The 25353-nt window shown below is 46.2% G+C and overlaps 1 protein-coding gene across 4 annotated transcripts in view; it reads left to right on the forward strand.

Annotated features, from left to right (window-relative positions):
* The window catches only part of MYH11 (myosin heavy chain 11), a 99281-nt gene that overhangs the window by 47527 nt on the left and 26401 nt on the right, over positions 1-25353 (forward strand). For all 4 annotated transcript variants that reach the window (XM_079953656.1, XM_079953655.1, XM_079953657.1 and 1 more), the window contains 15 exons: positions 3691-3786; positions 4735-4853; positions 5014-5166; positions 6541-6714; positions 8117-8290; positions 9122-9236; positions 9358-9551; positions 12307-12428; positions 13242-13311; positions 13732-13892; positions 15723-15831; positions 16802-16933; positions 17839-18045; positions 23537-23674; positions 24989-25284. In XM_079953656.1, coding sequence (XP_079809782.1) covers positions 3691-3786; positions 4735-4853; positions 5014-5166; positions 6541-6714; positions 8117-8290; positions 9122-9236; positions 9358-9551; positions 12307-12428; positions 13242-13311; positions 13732-13892; positions 15723-15831; positions 16802-16933; positions 17839-18045; positions 23537-23674; positions 24989-25284 — 2260 coding nt within the window. The remainder of the gene's footprint in view (positions 1-3690; positions 3787-4734; positions 4854-5013; positions 5167-6540; positions 6715-8116; positions 8291-9121; positions 9237-9357; positions 9552-12306; positions 12429-13241; positions 13312-13731; positions 13893-15722; positions 15832-16801; positions 16934-17838; positions 18046-23536; positions 23675-24988; positions 25285-25353) is intronic.

Consider the following 25353-nt stretch of genomic DNA (forward strand, 5'->3'; position numbering starts at 1 on the left):
TAGTTTCAGATACCTTGAAGAAAAATTGAAGAGAAAGGATTGTGATTTCCAATGTTAGGTTTGTAGTATTTATTTTTACCTTCTCAAGCTTCCTCTGCACTTCTTCAATGCCTGAGAGTGTTTATTTTAGCAACTATTCTAGTAACTGTTGGGGGGATTTTTGTTAACCAGAATTATACTTGCAATTTACTGCCTTCTCTATTATAACCACGTCCCTGTTTTCACCTGTGAAATGTTGGATGGCTTGCGGGTAGCATGGAATTGGATGGTGTGTGCAATATGGGAGATTATTTTGTTAATGGAGGCCTAGATTAGGGAGGGGAGGAACCACCAACCCACAAATGGGTGGGGTCTGCAACTAGATTCCACAGAGCCTCTTGGTTTCTTCTTCTTCCTGATTATCCACTATTTAGAAGGAAGGGGAAAGGGCATAGATGATGTATGAAGTGTGCAATGGCAGAACCTTCTGCAGAAAGGCCTGTTGCAAGAAGCTGAAAGCAGAAGGGGAATTGCCTCGGCAGACATATGCTCCTTGCAAAAGCTGAAAACGTTTTAAGTAGTGATTTTAAAGACTTCTCCTGAAGAGGTGCTACTAGTCAGCCTAGACCTTGTCCTTTTCAGATATGAGACCCAGCTTTAACCCAGATCTGGAAACTGGCTTCTCTATATTTTACCATCTATTCGCTTGGTGATAGTCACAACCCAGCTCATATCAGTGGGTTTCGACCCAAGGCTTGAGGACCAAAGACATAGTGCCTTTTAGACATTGTTGAACTACAGCTCCTGCGAGCATGGCCAAAGGCCAGGGGGCAGGGATAGGACTTGTGGTCCAGTAACATTGGGAGGGCACCAGGTTGGCTATATCTGGCACAGAAAATACTGGGTTAGATCAGGGATGGGAAGTACGTGGCTTTCCAGATGTTGTCAGACACAACTCCCATCATCCCCATCTATCCACGATGCTGGCTGGGGTTGATGGTAGCTGAAGGTCAACAATATCTGGAGCAGTGTCATAGCAGGGGTTACCAGCACTCAGGGCCGTGTGGGAGGGAAACAGAATGCATGTGCATTCAACCGCCTAATGGCGTCTGCATCACCCAAGAGATCACAGCCACAGAGGTAAGAAAATAAGAGTTGTTCCATCGTCTGGAGAGGTCATTTCCTGGTTCGTATGGAGAAGCCATTTTCAATGGAGCCCAGAGACATAAGCACGCAGCTGTATTGAGGCAGCACTAGGCATTGAAATTTTGTGCCTCAGGCAACCGCTCCTTCTCCCCCGTGCTATGCCACTGGTCTAGACAACTACCCCATTCCCCATCCCTGCGTTAGATGAACTGATGGCCTGACCTGGTCAAGGTAAGGTAAAAGATAAAGGACCCCATGACAGTTAAGTCCAGTCAAAGCCGACTATGGGGTTGCGGCGCTCATCTCACTTTTGGGCCGAGGGAGCTGCCGTTTGTCCACAGACAGTTTTCTGGGTCATGTGGCTAGCAATACTAAACCGCTACTGGAGGATGGAGGACTGTGACGAGTGCCAGAGCACACGGAAACACCACTTATCTCTGTGTCGCAGTGGTACTTATTTATCTACTTGCACTGGCGTGCTTTCAAACTGCTAGGTTCGCAGAAGCTGGGACAGGAGCTCACCCCATTGCGGGGATTCGAACCTCTGACCTTTCGATTAGCAAGCCCAAGATGCTCAGTGGTTTAGACCACAGCGCCAAGCTTCAAATGTCTAGAACTCAGAAACTGTTTCCGTTACCACTCAGTCACATCAGAAACTTATGATCTGCATCTGTGCATTAGATTACATTACAGACTATTACTATTACAGACTATTGTATTTTAATATTTTGTTGGAAGCCACCCAAAGTGGCTGAGGAAACCCAGCCAGATGGGTGGGGTATAAATAATAAATAATAAATTATTATTATTATTATTATTATTATTATTATTATTATTAGATTGCAAATGAGAAACAAATTCAATTGCCATCGATTTCTCATCTACCACTGATCATTTGCGCAGGTCTGATCAGTAACTTGTGCCGAATGAATGCGTTTTTTGAATATAGGACGCTGCCACAGAACATGTCGGACTGTTGATCCATCTAACTTGGTATTGTCTACACAGACTGGTAAGGGACGCGGGTGGTGCTGTGGGTTAAACCACAGAGCCTAGGACTTGCCGATCAGAAGGTCAGCGGTTCAAATACCCGCAACGGGGTGAGCTCCCGTTGCTCGGTCCTTGCTCCTGTCAACCTAGCAGTTCGAAAGCACATCAAAGTGTAAGTAGATAAATAGGTACCGCTCCAGCGGGAAGGTAAACGGCGTTTCCGTGCGCTGCTCTGGTTTGCCAGAAGCGGCTTTGTCATGCTGGCCACATGACCCGGAAGCTGTATGCCGGCTCCCTCGGCCAATAAAGCGAGATGAGCGCCGCAACCCCAGAGTTGGTCACGACTGGACCTAATAGTCAGGGGTGCCTTTACCTTTACACAGACTGGCATCAGCTCTGCAGGGTTGGGCCTCTCCCAGCCCTACCTGGATCATGTACGATCACCATCAAGAATGAATTAGAATTGTCGTTGTTTTTCAAAGGCAGTGTTTCTGCAGATTCAACACCGTTGATAAATTTTTCAGCACAGAGCAGTAGCTGGAAACCTGGGCTCTGAATGTTTGAGATGCAGCGAGCGAAAGATAAACTTTTTAAGCATTCCTGTGACAGGACTCTGCACAAACTCAGCAGAAGGGATTTGAACTTCAGCCAGGAAGTACCAGACAGATGACCATTTAAAGCTAGGATTTAGGGGGCCTCCAAGCACTGACGTCCAAGCAGAGAGCTGCAAGGAGATCGGGACATGGGAGTTCAGATTGGGATTTATTTTTTTATTTTTGTAAATAAAGAGAAGCGGCAGCTGTGTTGAAAATGTTTTATGACTGGAAGAAGAGGAGACATCAGTCAGATGAATTGTTTGCCGTGGTTGTTTTTCCAAATACTCTTCCTCTTTTCTTTAAGGCTCTCTAACTGTATTTGGTGCCTAAGGGAACACTGTGTCTGTAGTTTTTCAGTCTGGTGACACCTACTGGCCCAGAAATTTTATTGCTGTCTGCAGTATCCTCCAGACAGATTTTAAAGTGTGTGCAACTGATCTTGAGATAAAAGACAACTCAGAAATAAATTGTGGGCAGGGCGAACTCTGGGCTTAAGCTCAACAAATTTGGGGGTTGTCTAAAGAAAATTCAACAACTTTTGGGGTGTCCTGGTTTTTACTTTTTGAAATAGAGCAACCCAAATATAAACTAATTTTACGTGTAAACATAGTATTATTTGTATTATTCATAAGTATTTATTCAGTTATATACCACCCTTTATCCAAAGATTCCAGGGTGGTGTACAACATTATGAACATAATTTAGGCAGTATAATAATAAAAACATAATGCCCAGCATTTAACAAGCCATAGGGTTGTAACCTGGAATTCTGAGTATGAGATGTACCCAATTGGCTCTCGCTCATCTTTGGGACTTGGAATCTTAGGGATTCATCCTGGCTACGAAATGTAAAGCAGACCTTTCCATCAGACTGTGGTGGGGCTAAAACTCTTTTCTGAGCCCCCTTGTTGACTGAGCGGAGTATGAATCTGTATATATGTTTAAGCTTCTTAAAGATGTCTCCTTTACACCTGCGCAGCGATGCTGAGAGTCGTCTCATCCGTTCTCCAGCTTGGTAATATTGTATTCAAGAAAGAGAGGAACACAGACCAAGCTTCAATGCCAGACAACACAGGTATGACAGAGAACTGTGCAGGATTCAGATTTCTACCCTCGTGAGTCCCACCCCCCTGCAAAAATGGACCATGTATAGCTTACAAGCAGCCATGCACACATGGCCAGGACCTAACAGCAGAAACTTGTATATCAATATTCAGCTGCTCATGAAAAATGAAAATCTGCCTTTCTGATGGTACATCTGACATCTCTTACTTGTGACTCAAATGTGGGGAAGATGCTTTATGAAATATTGGATGCACAAATCAGTCAGTTTTGGTTTCTCCACGTTTCCCATTCCCCCCCCCCCCCAGTCTTAAATTCCTTTCTCCACATTTCTGCAGCTGTTTTGGTGTGGGGGGTTTTGTTTATAAAGAACCTTCCTAAAAATTCACCAGCATTTGGGTGAGAACTTTCCCTAACAAACACATTTTTGTATGGAGTTTTGGCCGACCTACACATTTTCACAAACATGTTTTCCGAATATAATGCATCTTGGTATGTTGTTTTCATCAATATGTGCATTTTTTTTGTACACGTTGGTTGGAGGGACTGCATTGCAAAATTCAGGGCCTGGTGGATTTTGAAGGATAGTTGTGTTTTCGTCCCCATGTTGGTTCGAAAAGTGCAAATTAGGTAGCTTCTTGTTCAAATGCAACCAAAATTGAATTTCTCCATGCAACCCTAGTATAAAACAACATTTCAATTCTCTTCTGAGAGCCAGTGTGGTGTAGTGGTTAAGAGTGGTGGACTCGTAATCTGGTGAACCGGGTTTGCGTCCCTGCTCCTCCACATGCAGCTGCCTTGGGCTAGTTACACTTCTCTGAAGTCTCTCAGCCTCACTCGCCTCACAGAGTGTTTGTTGTGGGGGAGGAAGGGAAAGGAGAATGTTAGCCGCTTTGAGACTCCTTCGGGTAGTGATAAAGTGGGATATCAAATCCAAACTTTTCTTCTTCTTCTGTTCCAGCTGCACAAAAAGTGTGCCACCTTATGGGTATCAATGTGACAGATTTCACCCGGTCAATACTCACCCCAAGAATCAAAGTTGGCCGAGATGTTGTTCAGAAAGCTCAGACCAAGGAACAGGTAATGGCCTTCTTTCCCTTGTTTTCCTCAGTTCTGGTCATGGTCTTCAAAAGATCCAACACCCAGACAATGGGAATTTCCCCAAGCCCAGACACCAATAAAAGCTGGCTGTGGTTCCTTCATTGATTTTAGTCTTGCTTCCGTTTAACTTTTTCAATAGGCTGATTTTGCAATAGAGGCCTTAGCCAAAGCAACGTATGAACGCCTCTTCCTTTGGATTCTGAGCCGGGTGAACAAAGCCCTGGACAAGACCAAGAGACAGGGAGCATCCTTCCTGGGAATCCTTGACATTGCTGGGTTTGAGATTTTTGAGGTATGCCCCCTTTATTCAGCCCAAGGTAACTGGAGCAGCTGACCTCAATCAAGGCCAGCTCATTTTCTTGTGTTCCGTGGTCAGTGCCGGATTTACATATAAGCTAAACAAGCTATAGCTTTGGGCCCCACTCTCTTGGGGGCCTCCCAAAATTTTAAAGAAAAAACACACCTGGATGTACATTTCCAAAATATAACATAAAAAACAAATAGAATAAAACCTACATACAGCAACAGTGTTTTGTGTTGTGTAGGCTCCTATAAGTAATGGGCCCTGCCTGCTAGCCTGCTCCCTAAATTATCACTGGTTTGCTCATTTCTATATATAGGGTGCCTATATTCTGCATGCACTGGTAGCATGGCCACATGTGCAAATGGCTTTAGATACCTATTAGGGCCACAAATTACCATATAGCATTATTGTTGTTTAGTCGTTTAGTCGTGTCCGACTCTTTGTGACCCCATGGACCAGAACATGCCAGGCACTCCTGTCTTCCACTGCCTCCTGCAGTTTGGTCAAACATATGTTGGTAGCTTCAAGAACACTGTCCAACCATCTCGTCCTCTTCTCCTTGTGCCCTCCATCTTTCCCAACATCAGGGTCTTTTCCGGGGAGTCTTCTCTTCTCATGAGGTGGCCAAAGTATTGGAGCCTCAGCTTCAGGATCTGTCCTTCCAGTGAGCACTCAGGGCTGATTTCCTTCAGAATGGATCGGTTTGATCTTCTTGCAGTCCATGGGACTCTCAAGAGTCTTCTCCAGCACCATAATTCAAAAGCATATATAGCATATATTCGATACAAAAAACAGTGACAATTTGTTGTTGACAAAGGACAGCTGGACATATAAAGGGCCCCATTACCTTCAGTTACTTAGGGCCTCATCAAACCTAAATCTGGCCCTGTCCGTGGTCCAAGGCATTTTGCTGACTGACGTGAAGGGCATGGTGCATTGTCCCCAGTTCCCTGTACAGAAGCCAGCTGGACTGGCGCTGAATCTTGTTTGATACTGGTCCAATGGGGCAGCATCCTCTGGCGCAGATGATGGTGGTGGGCTTCACTCAGAGGGGGCAGGCAGACTGTTCAGCATAATCCGCTCTGCCCTCCAACACTTCACTGCCGTCCTCCAGCAACTCTGAGGCACGTGCCTCACTCTGCCTAATGATAGGGCTGGTCCTGGTCCATACCGTTTGTAGGTTTATAAGCTTGTCGGTTTTATAAACTTTATGAACTTGTAGGTTTATAAAGAGACGAGTAGTCCTCGTTTATTAAGTTTTAAAAGCCCCAATTGTTTTGTTCTTACCTTGATTTAAGAAGATTAACCCTGTATATGGCTGCTTCCTCACCCCTGCTTTCTCCCCACCCCCTCCCCCCGCAGGTCAATTCTTTTGAGCAGCTGTGCATCAATTACACCAACGAGAAGCTGCAGCAGCTCTTCAACCACACAATGTTCATCCTTGAGCAAGAAGAGTACCAGAGGGAGGGCATCGAGTGGAACTTCATTGATTTTGGACTGGACCTGCAGCCCTGCATTGAGCTGATCGAAAGACCAGTAAGATTGCTTTGTCTAGAACATCTGATTGACATTCACCCATTACAACCATCTTCACAGAGCCAGTATGGTGTAGTGGTTAAGAGCGGTGGACTCGTAATCTGGTGAACCGGGTTCGCTTCCCCGCTCCTCCACATGCAGCTGCTGGGTGACCTTGGGCTAGTCACACTTCTCTGAAGTCTCTCAGCCCCACTCACCTCACAGAGTGTCTGTTGTCGGGGAGGAAGGGAAAGGAGGTTGTGAGCCACTTTGAGACTCCTTCGGGTAGCGATAAAGCGGGATATCAAATCCAAACTCTTCAGAATTTCTTACAGTCTGGTCAGGCTTCTGGTTAGGTCTAAATTAAATTAAATTAAATTAAATTAAGCAATTCTTTAAATTTAAACTATTGCATTAAGTGTGACTTGCTAAATTTCTCAGTATTAAATTCTGACTTCTTATTTTTAACACACACACACACACACACACACACACACACACACACAAAATGTATATCCCACCTGCCCCTCAAGGTGCTTTAGGTGGGATACAAGGTTTTTCCCCTCTCCCCATTTTGTCCTCACAACAGCCCTTTGAGGTAGGTTGCGCTAAGGAACAGTGCTGCTCTCCAGGCACCAGTCCACCCCTCTAACCACTACACCACACTGACACCTTAGCATTGTATCACAGAGGATTGGCTTCCTTGGGTATAATCCATCAATTGATCAATGGAAGCGTTTGGCAACCAGAGGCTAATTTTAATCAGTTATGGCAAATTTTCCAGAGTCATCTGTTTGGCAGTGGTGAGAACAGAATGCTGGACTAGATGGGCCTTTCACCTGACCCAGGAGGGCTGCTCTTAATTTCCTACGTTAATTTTCATCTCTGTGGCCACGAATTAACAGAGCAGCGCAGGGCTGTTTGCAAAAGGACTTTCTAACAGCCCTATGCTGCTCTTTGAACCTCTAAAACTGGAGTTTCTAGGCCCAGTGTGGGCCTGTTTGAAAGCCCTTTTGCAAACAACCCCACGCTGCTATTTAACCATCCTAAAACCAGCTGGTTTAGGAGGTTCAAAGAGCAGTGCAGGACTGTTTGCAAAAGGGCTTTCAAACAGCCCTACATTGCACTTTGAGGTCTCAACAATCGGGGCTTCAAAGCGCAGCTTCACCTGATATGAGTGATAGATGGCAACCCTGCCAACCTGTCAAATTTGACCTGCTAGGGCTTGAGGAGACAATGATCTGTTTCCACCCCCCTCCAAGACTTCCCACTCCTCCTCTAAACAAATGAGCACTGTTTTCTTTCCAGCTCTTTACCAAATGGACACCGGCACAACAGTAAATTTCAGCAGTCAACGCCCAGTATGTTGGAAAGGTCTCTTCCGAGAGGTGATCTGATGATGTTCTGTTCTCTTCCATTTCAGAATAACCCTCCTGGTGTCCTGGCCCTGCTGGACGAGGAGTGCTGGTTCCCCAAGGCCACGGACACCTCCTTCGTGGAGAAGCTGGGTAATGAACAAGGCAACCACCCCAAGTTCCAAAAGCAGAAGCAACTCAAGGACAAAACAGAGTTCTCTATCATTCATTACGCAGGAAAGGTAAGGAGCGGGACAGGGGCATCCGAATAGACAATTTCTTTCTTTTTTTTTAAAAAAAATATTTATTTATTTATTCTTAATAAATGATACAAAAAATGGAAATAAAATAAACTAACATGTACTGGGACGCAGGTGGCGCTGTGGGTTAAAGCCTCAGCGCCTAGGACTTGCCGATCGAAAGGTCGGCGGTTCGAATCCCTGCGGCGGGGTGCGCTCCCGCTGCTCGGTCCCAGCGCCTGCCAACCTAGCAGTTCGAAAGCACCCCCGGGTGCAAGTAGATAAATAGGGACCGCTTACCAGCGGGAAGGTAAACGGCGTTTCCGTGTGCGGCTCTGGCTCGCCAGAGCAGCGATGTCACGCTGGCCACGTGACCCGGAAGTGTCTCCGGACAGCGCTGGCCCCTGGCTTCTTAAGTGAGATGGGCGCACAACCCCAGAGTCTGTCAAGACTGGCCCGTATGGGCAGGGGTACCTTTACCTTTTACCTTTTAACATGTACTGATACAGAGAGAACAGCAAAAGCTATACACAAACGGAAGTTCCCAGCATACTGTGCTGGAATGTAAACAGACATGTGACATGCAACAATCTCATGCCTGTTCCTTAAGGTGGAATGGAAATGTCAACAGGCTCATGGGCCGGTTAAGTGACTCTCATGGGCTGCTTCTGGCCCATGGGCCTTAGGTTGCTGACCTCTGAGGTAGGGCTGCGGGAAACATCAAATTTTCGCCTTTTACAGGGTGCCATATTACCCAGATCTACCCCTGCTGGAAGTTGCCAAGTGACAACTTGCAGTGACTCACACATGCTGGGTTTTTGTTTTTCCTGGAAGGTTAACTACAATGCCACCGCCTGGCTCACCAAGAACATGGATCCCTTGAATGACAACGTGACGTCCTTACTGAACCAGTCCTCCGAGAAGTTTGTGGCAGATCTCTGGAAAGATGGTAAGGGCATGAAGCGTGCAACAACGTCCATTGAGCATAGCCCCTTCTTCACGTCAAGCAGCTCCTTTGCCCCTAAAGGCTTCCTCTAAAGGCTGAATGTATAGTCTCGGCTTTGTTTCAGTGGACCGCATTGTGGGGCTGGACCAGATGGCCAAGATGACGGAGAGTTCCCTCCCGAGCGCTTCCAAGACGAAGAAGGGCATGTTCCGAACGGTTGGGCAGCTGTACAAGGAGCAGCTGACAAAGCTCATGACCACCTTGAGGAACACCAGCCCCAACTTCGTCCGCTGCATCATCCCGAATCACGAAAAAAGGGTCAGTACTCTGCTGGCACCGAGAGTGAGCACATCCACTCCTTTTCCAAGTACAGTGCTACCTCGGTTTTCGAATGTACAGTGGTACCTTGGTACTCGAACGGCTTGGCTCCTGAACAAATCAGCTCCTGAACGCCACAAACCCGGAAGTGAGTGCTCTGGTTTGCAAACGTTTTTTGGAAGCTGAACATCTGACATGGCTTCCACTTGAGTGCAGGAAGCTCCTGCAGCCAATCGGAAGCCATGCCTTGGTTTTCAAGAGGTTTTGGGAATCCTGGAACAGATTAAGTTCGAGAACCAAGGCACCACTGTAATCCATTCTGGAAGACCATTGGAGTTCTGAAATGTTTGAAAACTGAAAACTCAATAGCCAACAGCTAGGCCTCAGGATCTTGCACTCAGCAGAAGCCATGTGGCATGTCCGACTTCTGAAGTGTGTACAAAAACCAAAGCATTTACTTCTGGGCTTACGCCGTTCAAAAACCGAAATGTTCATCAACGGAGACATTCGAAAACAGAGGTATCACTGTATTTGTTTATGCTTCAGAAAAGCCCCCAGAGCAGGACCATAAACTATTCCAATATGCTACTACAGCAGCTAGAATACTGGTAGTTCAAAAATGGAAACTAAAGGAGACCCCAACAATTATGGAACGGCAGGCTAAATTTTTTGAGTATACAGAATTAGCTAAAATGACCTACAGAATTCGAGACCAAAAAGGGGCAAAGTTTGAAGAAGAGTGGGGTAAATTTGTGGCATATATAAGATCTAACTGTAGAAGTTTAAAGACTACAGTAGGGTTGATATAAATTCTGTGATGTGTATGGAAGGTGAATAAGAATCTACAAGAGAAGACATATATTAAGAAAACCGAAGCGGGAAGGAAGGAAGTCTGGGCGTGAATATACGCAGTGTAAATAACATGACATAAAATGATGACTGTAAAAGATTGTTTTATTTTGTTTTATTTTTGTTTGTGAAAAGTTTAATAAAAAGCAATTTTTTAAAAAAGAAAAGCCCCCAGAGCAATTTGAGAACAAGAAACTGAAACCACAACGATAATATTAAACCAAACTGTTTTCAAAATCGAAAAGACAGCAACTAGAAAGCAGCCATGTAATTCGCCAAAATAAAAATGAAACCTGAAGCCTAATAAGAAGAAGAATACCCAATCCATCTGGCTGGGTTTCCCCACTTGAGGGGAGGGTACAGATTAGGACCAGTGAGAGGATGTGGCCTTTGGAGTCGGGAACCTTGTCTGGGAGAGACCTGGGGAGTAATAATAATAATAATAATAATAATAATAATAATAATAATAATAATTTATTATTTATACCCCGCCCATCTGGCTGGGCCTCCCCAGCCACTCTGGGCGGCTTCCACAGAAACCAAAAATACAGTAAAATATCACACGTTAAAAACTTCCCTGAACAGGGCTGCCTTAAGATGTCTTCTGAATGTCAGGTAGTTGTTTATCGCTTTGACATCTGCTGGAAGGGCGTTCCACAGGGCGGGCGCCACTGCCGAGAAGGCCCTCTGCCTGGTTCCCTGTAGCTTTGCTTCTCGCAATGAGGGAACTGCCAGAAGGTCCTCGGCGCTGGACCTCAGCGTCTGGGCAGAATGATGGGGGTGGAGACGCTCCTTCAGGTATACTGGACCGAGGCCGTTTAGGGCTTTAAAGGTCAGCACCAACACTTTGAATTGTGCTCGGAAACATACTGGGAGCCAATGTAGGTCTTTCAAGACCGGTGTTATATGGTCTCGGCGGCCGCCCCCAGTCACCAGTCTAGCTGCCGCATTCTGGATTAGTTGTAGTTTCCGAGTCACCTTCAAAGGTAGCCCCACGTAGAGTGCAATGCAGTAGTCCAAGCGGGACATAACCAGAGCATGCACCACTCTGGCGAGACAGTCTGCAGGCAGATAGGGTCTCAGCCTACGTACCAGATGGAGCTGGTAAACAGCTGCCCTGGACACAGATTTGACCTGTGCCTCCATGGACAGCTGTGAGTCCAAAATGAATCCCAGGCTGCGCACCTGGTCCTTCAGGGGCACAGTTACCCCATTCAGGACCAGGGAATCCTCCACACCTGCCCGCCTCCTGTCCCCCAAAAACAGTACTTCTGTCTTGTCAGGATTCAACCTCAATCTGTTAGCCGCCATCCATCCTCCAACCGCCTCCAGACACTCACACAGGACCTTCACCGCCTTCACTGGTTCTGATTTAAAAGAGCAGTAGAACTGGGTATCATCTGCTTTACTTTACTTTACTTTACTTTACTCTCCACTTTAGTAGCAGTTCCAGTTGGAAACAAATTGTTGCTATTGGAACAAAGCAATTCTTGCCCATCAGCAAGCATGTCTTACTCTAGGACAGGAACAGTCAGGAGCTCACGCACTCGATGCCACATATGATGCCAGGTGCGGAACAAGTGTGCGGTTTAGGGAGAACAGCCTCGTGGCCAGACATTCCCCACCCCTGCCCTAATGGACTAGTTTCCACTGTGCATGTGGAAAGCTGAGAATCTTTAATGGAGGAATCCCATCATTTTGCCAAACTATGGTTCACATAATTGCTCCTTCAGAACCACTAGTTTTTAGTGTAGAAAAGCCTCTAGACAGAATTCTCTGCTCTGGCTTTGAAGCTTATTCACTTATATATTCCAGAAGTGTAAAAATGGGCATTTTGCAAACCCCTCCTGCCCCCTTTCCTATGCTGGGTGATGGAATTATAAAAGAACGTCTCCCTGTTTTACAGGCCGGAAAGCTAGATGCTCACTTGGTCTTGGAGCAACTGAGGTGCAATGGTGTTTTGGAAGGGATCCGAATCTGTCGCCAGGGTTTCCCTAACAGAATCGTCTTCCAGGAATTCCGCCAGCGGTAAGAGGCTTGCAAGGAGCGATAAGGATTTTGTTGTTTGTTTTTTTTTTTGGGGGGGGGGGAGATGTTGTGCAAGAGTTTCCCAAATCAGACCTGGGTCTAGGCATCTCAGTGACTGGGCTGCATGACTTGAACATGAGCAGGAGCAAATTGCTTGGGTTCCTGCAGCATGACAAAACTACAGGAGTATGGATGGTCTCAAAATGAAACTGTAGGCTCCAATTCACCAAGATCAACTCTTTTGAAAGGAATGGGAATTGTGCAAGAACACTGTTGCTATCAGTTTGTTCCATGGATCGGAACTCAGGATTGTTATCGAAGGGTTTAATTAGGAACAGGCAAATCTGTCAGTTTTTGTTTCCCTCAATTTCTCCTTTTCCCAATCTTCAGTTCTCCACGTTTATCCTTTTTTTTTATTTTACGAAGAATTCATCAGCATTTTAGTGTGCTTTTCTCCCAGTTTACCCATTTTTGTCTGATATACTTTGATTAACTTTTTACCTAATCTGCATTTCTCTTATATCAGCTGGATATATGAATGGAGTTGCAAAACCCAAATTAGATAAACCGCAAACTAATGGAAGAAGTAAATTAGCAGGGATTCTCCCCAAAAATGTGCAAATAAATAAATAAATAAATAAATAAAGATGGACAATAATAGCTTCACGGATAAATTGTAATTCAGACGCGAGAGACACTATACATTTTATTCCATGGTACATGTTTCATACCCAAGGATTTACATGATTTGGATCACGCCTGTATTCAGATGTTGCAGAATTCAGTGCTATTTTCAATGTGCTTTGCCCATAGCTATGAAATTCTTGCTGCAAATGCCATTCCGAAAGGATTTATGGATGGAAAGCAAGCATGTATACTTATGGTGAGCAAAGCCTTTTCACCCTTTGCTATATGTCCCTGTTTGCATGACTCTTGTCTTCTGTTACTTTCCTGCTCCACATTCCAACATGACTGGATTTCCTTTCACCTCTTCTCCTTTGTTTTCTTCCTTCTTTTTCTCTGCATTCCAGGGTTTCCCTTAAGATGTTTCATTTTCTCCACTCTGGGCCAACTCTGTGTTTTGGGACGTATCTTTTAAATACACCCTGTATTCCAGAATTCATTTATACAGTGGTGCTCTAATGCTGTATAAATAAATACATGCCGTGTAAAAACACACACACACTGATCCGTTTATTGAGCATCCGTCCCGATTTGCTCGCACAAAGCTTATGTGGAGGGTTAGCTTATGTCTGGTTTTTAATTGAACACTACAAGTTGTTGTCTCCTCCCACCCCTATAGATCAAAGCCTTGGAACTTGACCCCAACCTGTATAGGATTGGGCAGAGCAAGATCTTCTTCAGAACCGGTGTCTTGGCTCATTTGGAAGAGGAGAGGGACCTGAAGATCACAGACGTCATCATCACTTTCCAGGCTCAATCCCGAGGCTACTTGGCAAGAAAGTACGGTTGTTTCCCAAGGAGCAACCAAAAAAACAAAACAAAACCTTAGGATGGGTGGGAGGTGCAGAATCACAAGCATCAAGCATGGTCACTCCCACAAGTGGTGTGATTTTGCTGGACCAGGTGCCGGGTGGCGCTGTGGGTAAAAGCCTCAGCGCCTAGGGCTTGCCGATCGAAAAGTCGGCGGTTCGAATCCCCGCGGCGGGGTGCGCTCCCGTTGTTCGGTCCCAGCGCCTGCCAACCTAGCAGTTCGAAAGCACCCCCGGGTGCAAGTAGATAAATAGGGACCGCTTACCAGCGGGAAGGTAAACGGCGTTTCCGTGTGCGGCTCTGACTCGCCAGAGCAGCGATGTCATGCTGGCCACGTGACCCGGAAGTGTCTCCAGACAGCGCTGGCCCCCAGCCTCTTGAGTGAGATGGGCGCACAACCCCAGAGTCTGTCAAGACTGGCCCGTACGGGCAGGGGTACCTTTACCTTTACCTTTAGGTGCCCTGTGTAATGGGCCCACCGAAAGGATAGAGAGCTTTTGAACAGCTCATGCAAGCAAGCCAGTCTGCAAGGGGCAGGGCATTGTCAGAAGGGAGAGTCTGCAAAACTACCAGGCTCCTCCCACTTCAGCTCCTGCTCCAGGGCAGACTATTTGCAGTATGCATTTGCAGACACCTGATGGGTGTGTTCCTGTAACCAGAAGCCCCAAATAAAGTCCCCTTTACTGGACATTTTGCTGATCAAAATTGCTCTTCCCTATACGCAGCTGGGTGGGGTGTTCTACCCGGATGGAGAAAGGGTTGTATTCAAGGCTAGTCATCTTCAGAGCAGACCCACTGAAATGAATGGACATTTGAGCAGGATGGCATTGGACACAACACTAAGACTGTCCCATGCCAACATGCTTTTGTGAGGGTATAACAGATATCTGGCATGCATGTGTTGTACCAGTTGCTGAGGCGCGATTTCCCATAGAAAGTAATGCAAAATGGATTAATTGGTTCCAGGCCTTTAAAACCAAGCCCTAAAAGAGCAATTTGACATAATTTTTACTATCTAATGATACTATCTAATGTTGTTCTGGGAGCGGCCGCTGAGACCACATGACACTGGTCTTGAAAGATCTACGTTGGTTCCCAGTATGTTTCTGAGCACAATTCAAAGTGTTGGTGCTGACCTTTAAAGCCCTAAACGGCCTTGGTCCACCCCCATCGTTCTGCCCAGACACTGAGGTCCAGCTCTGAGGGCCTTCTGGTGGTTCCCTCCCTGCAAGAAGTGAACTTACAGGGAACCAGGCAGAGGGCCTTCCCGGTAGTGGCACCTGCCTTATGGAATGCCCTCCTATCAGATGTCAAAGAGAAGAACAACTACCAGGCTTTTAGAAGACATCTGAAGGCAACCCTGTTTAGGGAAGCTTTTAATGTTTAACAGACCACTGTATTTTAATATTTTGTTGGAAGCCACCAATTATGTTATTATTATTATGTTAACCATTCTCTTGGCTTTGCAGCTTTTATCCATTTCACTCAGCGCTGGCTTCCGCACAGTCACAAAATCAAATTGGTTGCAAGAGAACTCCAAATAAACCAAAATAAAACCAAAAAAGCTAGCCCAAACAAGCCTAAATATCACCTCCGTGGCACGGTGCCCAGCTAGGCATGGGATCTTGAACTTGGCGGAAGCTCCTGAGATCAGCGGAAGCCGCCTCGCATGTTCGGGTTCTGAAAAATGTTTGAAAACCAAAGCATTTCCGGGTTTGCGATGTTCGAAACCCGGAATGTATGTCAGTGGATACGTTCAAAAACCGAGATTTGACTGTATTTTTCTCTCTTTCTGGTCAGGGCTTTTGCCAAGAGGCAGCAGCAGTTAACTGCCATGAAGGTCATCCAAAGGAATTGTGCTGCTTACCTGAAGCTGAGGAACTGGCAGTGGTGGAGACTCTTCACCAAAGTAGGTGCCTTCCTTGGCTGCCCCTACCTAGGGCATTGGAGGAGGTGGAGTTGCGGCCCCACCACGCGCGCGGCAGCTGGAACCCAGCCAACGTGCGATTGGGGGGATTCCCGGTCGCGTCACCTCCTGGCCAGCCAATCGGTTGGCTCTGGGTGTGTGGCCTGCCCTATTTAAACCAGGACACGGCCGGAGATCTCCCTCTTTGCTGCCTGCCAGCTGTTCCTGTTTTTCCCACTCTCCTGCCCTATAAGTTTTTCGTTCCTTGACCTTGCTATAGACCTTGGTTGGTCGCCGTTGAGGGGCCTGGTAGGAATTTCCCCACTTTGCAAATTGGCACCAGCCACTTGGTTTTCGCCTACCTCATAGCAAATCATCACAACGTTCTTGGTATTGGCGGTTAGGCATTGGTATTGTTCTGTAGATGGAAGAGGGGAGGTAGAGTCATCACTTGCCCCGCATATTGAAAGGTAGTGTGATAAAGGACTCTGGGGGGCGTGGCCCTGTCCGAAGCCTAGGGTGGTGAGGGCCTAAGGCACGCCCCCTAGCGGTGACCCCAGGGGAGTTCCTAGTTGATGTGCATCAGCAGGACTCCCCCTACTGGTGGTTAACCCTTCCGGGACTTCAAGCGGACAGGCTGAAGCCGGATATAGTTGGTTAGGACCAATGCCTAAGCCAATACCGCTCATCACCTGTAACCAATAAAGTTTTGGCCTTATTTAGCCCATTAACCTTAATAATTGTGTCATGTGTAATTATTTCCACGGGGGGGGGGGGGGACTCGCCACGCAACAGCCTTCCTCCCAAAGGCTGCTCTCTGAGGACTATATCTCCCAGTCTGCTCCCATTAAAAGGTTCCCTGGGGGAAAGACTAGGAAAGGCGGCTATGTTCTTTTTCGGGGGGTGGGGGTGGTGTGTTGAGGGGTCAGGCAGCGTGTTTCCCGAAGTGACCATAGAAATTCTCTTCTTTCAGGTGAAGCCGCTGCTACAGGTCACCCGCCAAGAGGAAGAGATGCAGGCGAAAGATGAAGAGCTCAAGGCAGTGAAGGAAAGGCAGATCAAAGCCGAGAGCGAGTTGAAAGAACTGGAACAAAAGCACAGCCAGGTGAGCTTGCAGGGTGCCTTGACCTTTCCACCCAAAGCGCCCGGATCCTTCCTTGTCAGGTTAGGTGCTCATATAATCATAGTGTTGGAAGGGACTCCAAGGTTCATCTAGTCCAACCCCCTGTAATGCAGGAATCTCAGCCAAAGCATCCATGACAGATGGCCATCCAACTTCTGCTTAAAAACCTCCAAGGAAGGAGAATCCGCCACCTTCTGAGGGAGACCGTTCCCCTGTCAAACAGCTCCTACTGTCCCAAAGTTCTTCTAGATGTTGAGTTGGAATCACCTTCCTTGTAACATGAAGCCATTGGTTCTGATTCTACCCTCCAGAGCAGGAGAAAACAAGCTTGCTCTATCTTCCTTGTGACAGCCCTTTAGATGTTTGAAGATGCCTAACATACCTGCTCTCAGTCTCCTCTTATCCAGACTGAACAAACCCGACTCCCTAGGCTGTCCATCGTAAGGCTTGGTTTGCAGACCTTTGATTTTCTTGGCCGCCCTCCTCTGCTCCCATTCCAGTTTATCAATATCCTTCTTAAATTGTGGTGCCCAGAACTGGTGTTTGCTCCCTAGGACAGGCAAATGCAAGCAGAGGTTTGAATCAAGATGATGATGGGTTGAACCTTTTACACCTGCCCTGATTTCAGCCCAATGGTGTGTGATGGTTTCTGAGATCAAGGAGCCATTTTTGGCTATTCCTGGATAGCCGTTTTGAAGCAAGACTGAGGCTTTCAAAACTGCACCAATTTCAACCACTTATTTCAAAACTCTGCTAATTTTTTCCTCCCCTTCAAATTCCCGAGCAATGCTGGGTGCATAACTGCTAGTTTGGGATAAAAACGAGTTTGCCCTCGGGTAAAGAAACCACTTTGCCTGAATTTAACATTTGCTGTTGTCCTTTGCCAGCTGTCTGAAGAAAAGAACCAACTTCAGGAGCAGCTCCAGGCCGAGACGGAGCTCTACGCAGAAGCCGAGGAGATGCGTATCCGACTGGCCGCCAAGAAGCAGGAGCTGGAGGAGATTCTCCATGAGATGGAGGCCAGGATCGAGGAGGAGGAAGAACGCGGGCAGCAGCTGCAGGCCGAGAAGAAGAAAATGCAGCAGCAAATGCTGGTACCCAAGCTTTAAATTTATGATCATCATCATCACCATTTATATATTTATTTATATCACACCTTTCCCCCTTTCCAAGGAGCTCAAGGGTGGTATGCATGGACCTCCCCTCCTCATTTAATCCCCCACAACAACCCTGTGAGGTAGGTTGGCCCTCAAGGTCATCTGGTGAGCTTCATGGCCAAGTGAAAGGATTAAAACTGTCCTATTAATCGGTTGCCGAGACTGAAGGTCCCCACCTCCCCACAGCTGCCTAAGTCCCCTCTTCTCCACACACACCCAACAATTGGAGACTTGGCCTGCTCACTGCCAACCTCCGCCCTTTTCTTGTCTCTTCTGGCTCTGGGAGACATGTTGCGAGGAGTGAGTTTGTAGTGACTGAATTGAGCAGGGATTTGAACCCTGGTCTCTCCCAGGCCCTAGTCTGGCACTCTAACCATTACACTACCACTGGGTTCTCCTGTTGGGAGATCAGAGGGAGACTTAAAAGCATTGCTCCAAAGAAATGGGCTTGGCTGGAGAATGGAGAGGAAGAGTGGGCTGCTGAGGGGCAGGGAAGGGAGAGATTAATAGTAGAATTATAGAATATAATTATAGGGACTTCCGGGTCGGCGCCATCGCCGAATGGCGGACTCCCTCCGAGCTCCGGAGGGAGTCGGCTGGGTAGGGGTCGGGTCCTGCCATGCCGGCGACGCGGGGACCCTCAAAAACCATGGTGACTCGGCGGGCACCGTTTGCGCCCCCCGACCCGCGAAGGAGCCTTTTTAAAAGCTGCGGAGCGGGTGACGGGGGGTGTGGTGCTGTGAGTCCAATGCTCCCCCTGCCCAGCGAAGCCGCATGCCATTCGGCGGAGAGCAACGACTTCTTCTTTGAAAATTTCGGATTTGGACTAAAAGGAACAACCCGTGAGTAAATTGATTGGACTTAAAAGGGAAATTTGATCTTTGAATTTGGAGCGAGCGGGGGGAGTGCAAAAAGGAAGTCCACCCCCCCCTGTTGTAGATGGCTCAACGCAAGGATTTGACAACTAAGATCGAGAGATGAACTTGTTTACCTGAAAAAATTTTTTAACTTCACGAAGGGAAATTACAATAATTGTGCTGGAGGAGAAGACTGATTTGTGGGAACTAAAGTGCAACCCCCCTGGGAACCGGGAACGATCCGCTATGAGAGACTGGTGAAGAGACACAGAAACTTTGACAGCTGTCAAAGCAGGAAAATAAAAGAGAACTTTGTTACGATGGCTTTGCTGGTTAGATTTGTTACAATTTGGACATAAATTATTGGAAATAAAGGCAACAAGTTATTTGACTTTTGGGTCTGATTTTGAAAGAAATTAAGTTACCATATTCCCTCTAGAGGGAGGCTGGGACATTGCAACAGTAGCAGCAAGTGGAAAAATACTATGAATTTGAGCAGGATCTGTTATCTCTTTAATTCCTCCTCACTTTCTGCCATCAAGGTTGTGTCATCTGCATATCTGAGGTTGTTGATATTTCTTCCGGCAATCTTAATTCCGGCTAGGGATTCATCCAGCCCAGCCTTTCGCATGATGAATTCTGCATATAAGTTAAATAAGCAGGGAGACAAAATGCAGCCTTGTCGTACTCCTTTCCCAATTTTGAACCAGTCAGTTGTTCCATATCCAGTTCTAACTGTAGCTTCTTGTCCCACATAGAGATTTCTCAGGAGACAGATGAGGTGATCAGGCACTCCCATTTCTTTAAGAACTTGCCATAGTTTGCCATGGTCGACACAGTCAAAGGCTTTTGCATAGTCAATGAAGCAGAAGTAAATGTCTTTCTGGAACTCTCTAGCTTTCTCCATAATCCAGCGCATGTTTGCAATTTGGTCTCTGGTTCCTCTGCCTCTTCTAAATCCAGCTTGCACTTCTGGGAGTTCTCGGTCCACATACTGCTTGAGCCTTCCTTGTAGAATTTTAAGCATAACCTTGCTAGCGTGAGAAATTAGTGCAATTGTGCGATAGTTGGAGCATTCTTTGGCACTGCCCATCTTTGGGATTGGGATGTAGACTGATCTTCTCCAATCTTCTGGCCACTGCTGAGTTTTCCAAACTTGCTGGCATATTGAGTGTAGCACCTTAACAGCATCATCTTTTAAAATTTTAAATAGTTCAGCTGGAATACCATCACTTCCACTGGCCTTGTTATTTGCAGTGCTTTCTAAGGCCCATTTGACTTCACTCTCCAGGATGTCTGGCTCAAGGTCAGCAACCACACTACCTGGGGTATATGAGACATCCGTTTCTTTCTGGTATAATTCCTCTGTGTATTCTTGCCACCTCTTCTTGATGTCTTCTGCTTCTGTTAGGTCCTTTCCACTTTTGTCCTTTATTATGGAAATCTTTGTACGAAATGTTCCTTTCATATCTCCAATTTTCTTGAACAGATCTCTGGTTCTTCCCATTCTATTGCTTTCCTCTATTTCTTTGCATTGCTTGTTTAAGAAGGTCTTCTTGTCTCTCCTTGCTATTCTTTGGAAATCTGCATTCAATTTCCTGTATGTTTCACGATCTCCCTTGCATTTTGCTTGCCTTCTCTCCCCCGCTATTTGTAAGGCCTCATTGGACAGCCACTTTGCTTTCTTGCATTTCCTTTTCATTGGGATGGTTTTCGTTGCTGCCTCCTGTATAATGTTACGAGCCTCCATCCATAGTTCTTCAGGCACTCTGTCCACCAAATCTAAATCCTTAAACCTGTTCCTCACTTCCACTGTGTATTCATAAGGGATTTGACTTAGATTGTATCTTACCGGCCCAGTGGTTTTTCCTACTTTCTTCAGTTTAAGCTTGAATTTTGCTATAAGAAGCTGATGATCTGAGCCAAAGTCAGCTCCAGGTCTTGTTTTTGCTGACTGTATAGAGCTTCTCCATCTTTGGCTGCAGAGAATATAATCAATCTGATTTCGATGCTGCCCATCTGGTGATGTCCATATGTAGAGTCGTCTCTTGTGTTGTTGGAAAAGCGTGTTTGTGATGACAAGCTTGTTCTCTTGACAGAACTCTATTAGCCTTTGCCCTGCTTCGTTTTGATCTCCAAGGCCAAACTTGCCAGTTGTTCCTTTTATCTCTTGACTCCCTACTTTAGCATTCCAATCCCCTATAATGAGAAGAACATCCTTCTTTGGTGTCACTTCTATAAGTTGTTGTAAGTCTTCATAGAATTGGTCAATTTCAGTTTCTTCAGCACCAGTAGTTGGTGCATAAACTTGGATTACTGTGATGTTAAAAGGTCTGCCTTGGATTCGTATCGAGATCATTCTATCATTTTTGAGATTGCATCCCAGTACAGCTTTTGCCACTCTTTTGTTGACTATGAGGGCCACTCCATTTCTTTTACGGGTTTCTTGCCCACAGTAGTAGATATGATGGTCATCCGAACTGAATTCACCCATTCCCGTCCATTTTAGTTCACTGATGCCCAGGATGTCAATATTTATTCTTGCCATCTCATTTTTGACCACCTCCAACTTACCCATGTTCATGGTTCTTACATTCCAGGTTCCTATGCAATATTTTTCTTTACAGAATTGGACTTTCCTTTCGCTTCCAGGCATATCCGCAACTGAGCGTCCTTTCAGCTTTGGCCCAGCCGCTTCATCAGCTCTGGATCTACTTGTACTTGCCCTCCGCTCTTCCCCAGTAGCATGTTGGACGCCTTCCGACCTGAGGGGCTCATCTTCCAGCGTCATAACTTTTATATGCCTGTTGTCTTTGTCCATGGAGTTTTCTTGGCAGGGATACTGGAGTGGCTTGCCGGTTCCTCCTCCAGGTGGATCACGTTTGGTCAAAACTCTCCACTATGACCTGTTCATCTTGGGTGCCCTGCTCGGCATAGTTCATAGCTTCTCTGAGTTCTTCAAGCCCCTTCGCCACGGCAAGGCAGTGATCGATGAAGGGGATTTCTGAAATTAAAAGCTATCAAAAGACGGCAAAGTGGAGTTGAGATATAGACGTGGATACACCAGGCTGGCAGTAGACAATGGATGAACTTTGGGGATTGGAACCGGGGAATGGGGGGGGGGAGATTTGGAATCCAAAGGCTGTAAAATTATATATTATTTCTTTCTTTTCTTTTTTTCATGTCTGTTGTTTGAAAATAGGGGAATTCGTGGAAGGGAAATGGGGTCGATCTTAGGGAATTATATAAAATATAAGGAGAAATGGTTCATTAAGATAAATAAGATAAATTAATTTGGAATAAATGGGTTATTTAAAATTACAAATAAGGTTTTAAAATTTGGGGTAAGAATCTGTGGAATCAATTTAAGGGAAATGGAATACAAGAGGGGGAGGGGGGGGGAAGTCCGGGAAAGATGCCACTGAAACCAAGTGTAAATCATATCTGTTTTTTCTTTCTTTCTTGCTATCTTTCCTTTTTATTCTGGAAATTTTTTTAATAAATATTATTTAAAAAATATATATAGAATATAATTATAGTAGAATTATAGAATTGTAGTATTGGAAGGGAACATGAGGGTCACCTAGTCCAACCCCCTCTGACGCAGGAGTCTTTTTGCCCAGCATGGGGCTGAAACCCACCACCTTGAGATTAAGAGTCTCATCCTCTCTACCCACTGAGTGGAAGGGTGGCCTGGAGAGAGTCCCTTCCGTATACGGTGAAGGCACACTTGCAAATTCATTTTCACACCAATGAGGACTAGAAGCTTGCTTTCCCCTCAATGCTGTGCCAAGTCCTTGACTGGACAACTACTTGCTGGGCTTGATTCTAATTCTGTTGATATATTGTGTGTGTGTGTGTGTGTGTGTGTGTGTGCTGGATTTTATGGTAGTACTTTCAGGGCTGGATGACCCAATAGGCAGACTAAGCTCTAGTAAAGCAGGGACACACGCAAAAAAAAATTATAGAAAGATTTTGATATTTCATATAAAAACCCAACCCATCCAAGTAGTCGTCTAGCAAATCTAGAAAGAAGCTACTTTTAATTTTTAATTTCAGCATAATACACACACACACACACACACACACACACACACACAGTGAGTCCTTTAAAAGAAGTCCTGTGGATACAGAGTACACATGTTCCATGGGGCTTCTTTTAAAACACTCACCATATATAATATTTTCAATATAAGGGTCTTAATCCAGCCCCAGTTGCCATACGGTTCACATGCTAGCCTAACAGGTGGTGCTTAAAATACAGTGGTACCTCAGGTTACAGACACTTCAGGTTACAGATGCTTCAGGTTACAGACTCCGCTAACCCAGAAATAGTACCTTGGGTTAAGAACTTCGCTTCAGGATGAGAACAGAAATCGTGCAGCAGCAGTGGGAGGCCCCATTAGTTAAAGTGGTACCTCAGGTTAAGAACAGTTTCAGGTTAAGAACGGACCTCCAGAACGAATTAAGTTCTTAACCCGAGATACCACTGTATCTGAAGAAGCAAATGAATGCATAAACTTCACATCCCCCCTTTTTTTACCTTCCACCTTCCATGAACCCCCAAACAGGAACTTGAGGATCAGCTGGAAGAAGAGGAAGCTGCCAGGCAGAAGCTGCAGCTGGAGAAAGTAACTGCGGAGGCCAAGATCAAAAAGATGGAAGACGACATCCTGGTGATGGACGACCAGAACAACAAACTCACAAAGGTCCGTGCTGCTGAGCAAACCACGCCCTGCTCTTCAGAGTCAGTGCTAAGGTGGTGGTGAGGGAAAGACCTGCTGAAATCGTAAGCAACTGAGAGGGGCAGAGGGTGCCCTCTTGGTGGTTCTGCCAGTCACAGAAACATGGGGGCTGGCAGACTGGGAGAGGGCATTCACTGTGCCAGCTCCCAAAATGTGGAACTCCCTCCCCGCAGTGGCTCGCCTGGCGCCTTCATTACAAAGAGCTGTATCCAGCTAAAAGGTTCTGCAAGTGCAAGCACTCTGGGCTGCCCAGCAGTACTCCCCTTCACTGTGCATCTCCTAAATTTGTAGAGGGTTCCCCCCAACCTTTGAGAGAAGATTTAGGTGGGGAGGAGAAGGCGGCGATGTTTTGTCGCACAACCAGAAGTACAGATTCGTTGAATACCACCCATAGTTCCCGCCCTTTTGCTGAAGAAGCTCCTCTTTGGCCTTCGACGATTTAAGATTTGCGTGTCGTTTTTGCGAGATCACCTCTGCTGTCTGACACAATGTCGTTTGGTTTGATTGAAATGGCAGTTTTCATATTGTGCGATATGTCTGGTTGCAACCCACCCTGGGATTTTGTGGTGAAGGCGAGTGAGACAATAGCTTAAATAAATAAATAAATAAAAGTATAATAATTTATTATTTGTACCCCACTCATCTAGCTGGGTTTCCCCAGCCACTCTGGGCGGCTTCCAACAAAGATTAAAAATACATCAAAATGTCACACATTAAAAACTTCCCTGAATAGGGCTGCCTTAAGATGTCTTCTGAATGTCAGGCAGTTGTTTATCTCTTTGACATCCGATGGGAGGGTGTTCCACAGGGCGGGTGCCACTACCGAGAAGGCCCTCTGCCTGGTGCCCTGTAGCTTTGCTTCTCACAATGAGGGAACCACCAGGAGGCCCTCAGCGCTGGACCTCAGTGTCTGGGCAGAACGATGGGGGTGGAGACGCTCCTTCAGATATACTGGGCCCAGGCCGTTTAGGGCTTTCAAGGTCAACACCAACACTTTGAATTGTGCTCGGAAACGTACTGGGAGGTCTAATGGATGGATAGAGGCATCCATGTCTGGATAGACTTGCCTAAACAAAATGGTTTTAAGGTGGTGCTGAAAAGAGTACAGCAGAAGTGGCTGTCTGAGGTTAATAGGCAGTGAATTCTCACAAATGCAGAATGAGTATTATGTGGCACATTTAGCAATGCCAGTTTTTTCCTTAGTAAGTTCATGCAAACTAAATGCAATTTCTGATTGTTGGTTTTTGTGTGTGTGCGTCCCTCTCTTCTCCTCCATAGGAAAGGAAACTTCTTGAGGAGAGGATAAGCGACTTGACCACCAACCTTGCAGAAGAGGAAGAGAAAGCGAAGAACCTGACCAAGTTGAAGAACAAGCACGAGTCCATGATCTCGGAACTGGAAGTCCGTCTGAAGAAAGAAGAGAAGTGCCGGCAGGAACTGGAGAAGATGAAGAGGAAGCTGGAGGGCGACTCGAGCGACCTCCACGAGCAGATCGCAGATCTCCAAGCCCAGATTGCGGAGCTGAAGATGCAGCTGGCCAAAAAGGAAGAGGAGCTCCAGGCGGCCCTGGCCAGGTGGGGACAAGTCCTTGAGGGACCCCAGATGATGGCTGGTACAGTGGTGCCTCGCAAGTCGAAATTAAT

The sequence above is a fragment of the Podarcis cretensis genome (assembly GCF_951804945.1).
Source record: "Podarcis cretensis genome assembly, chromosome: 14".
NCBI lineage: Eukaryota > Metazoa > Chordata > Lepidosauria > Squamata > Lacertidae > Podarcis > Podarcis cretensis.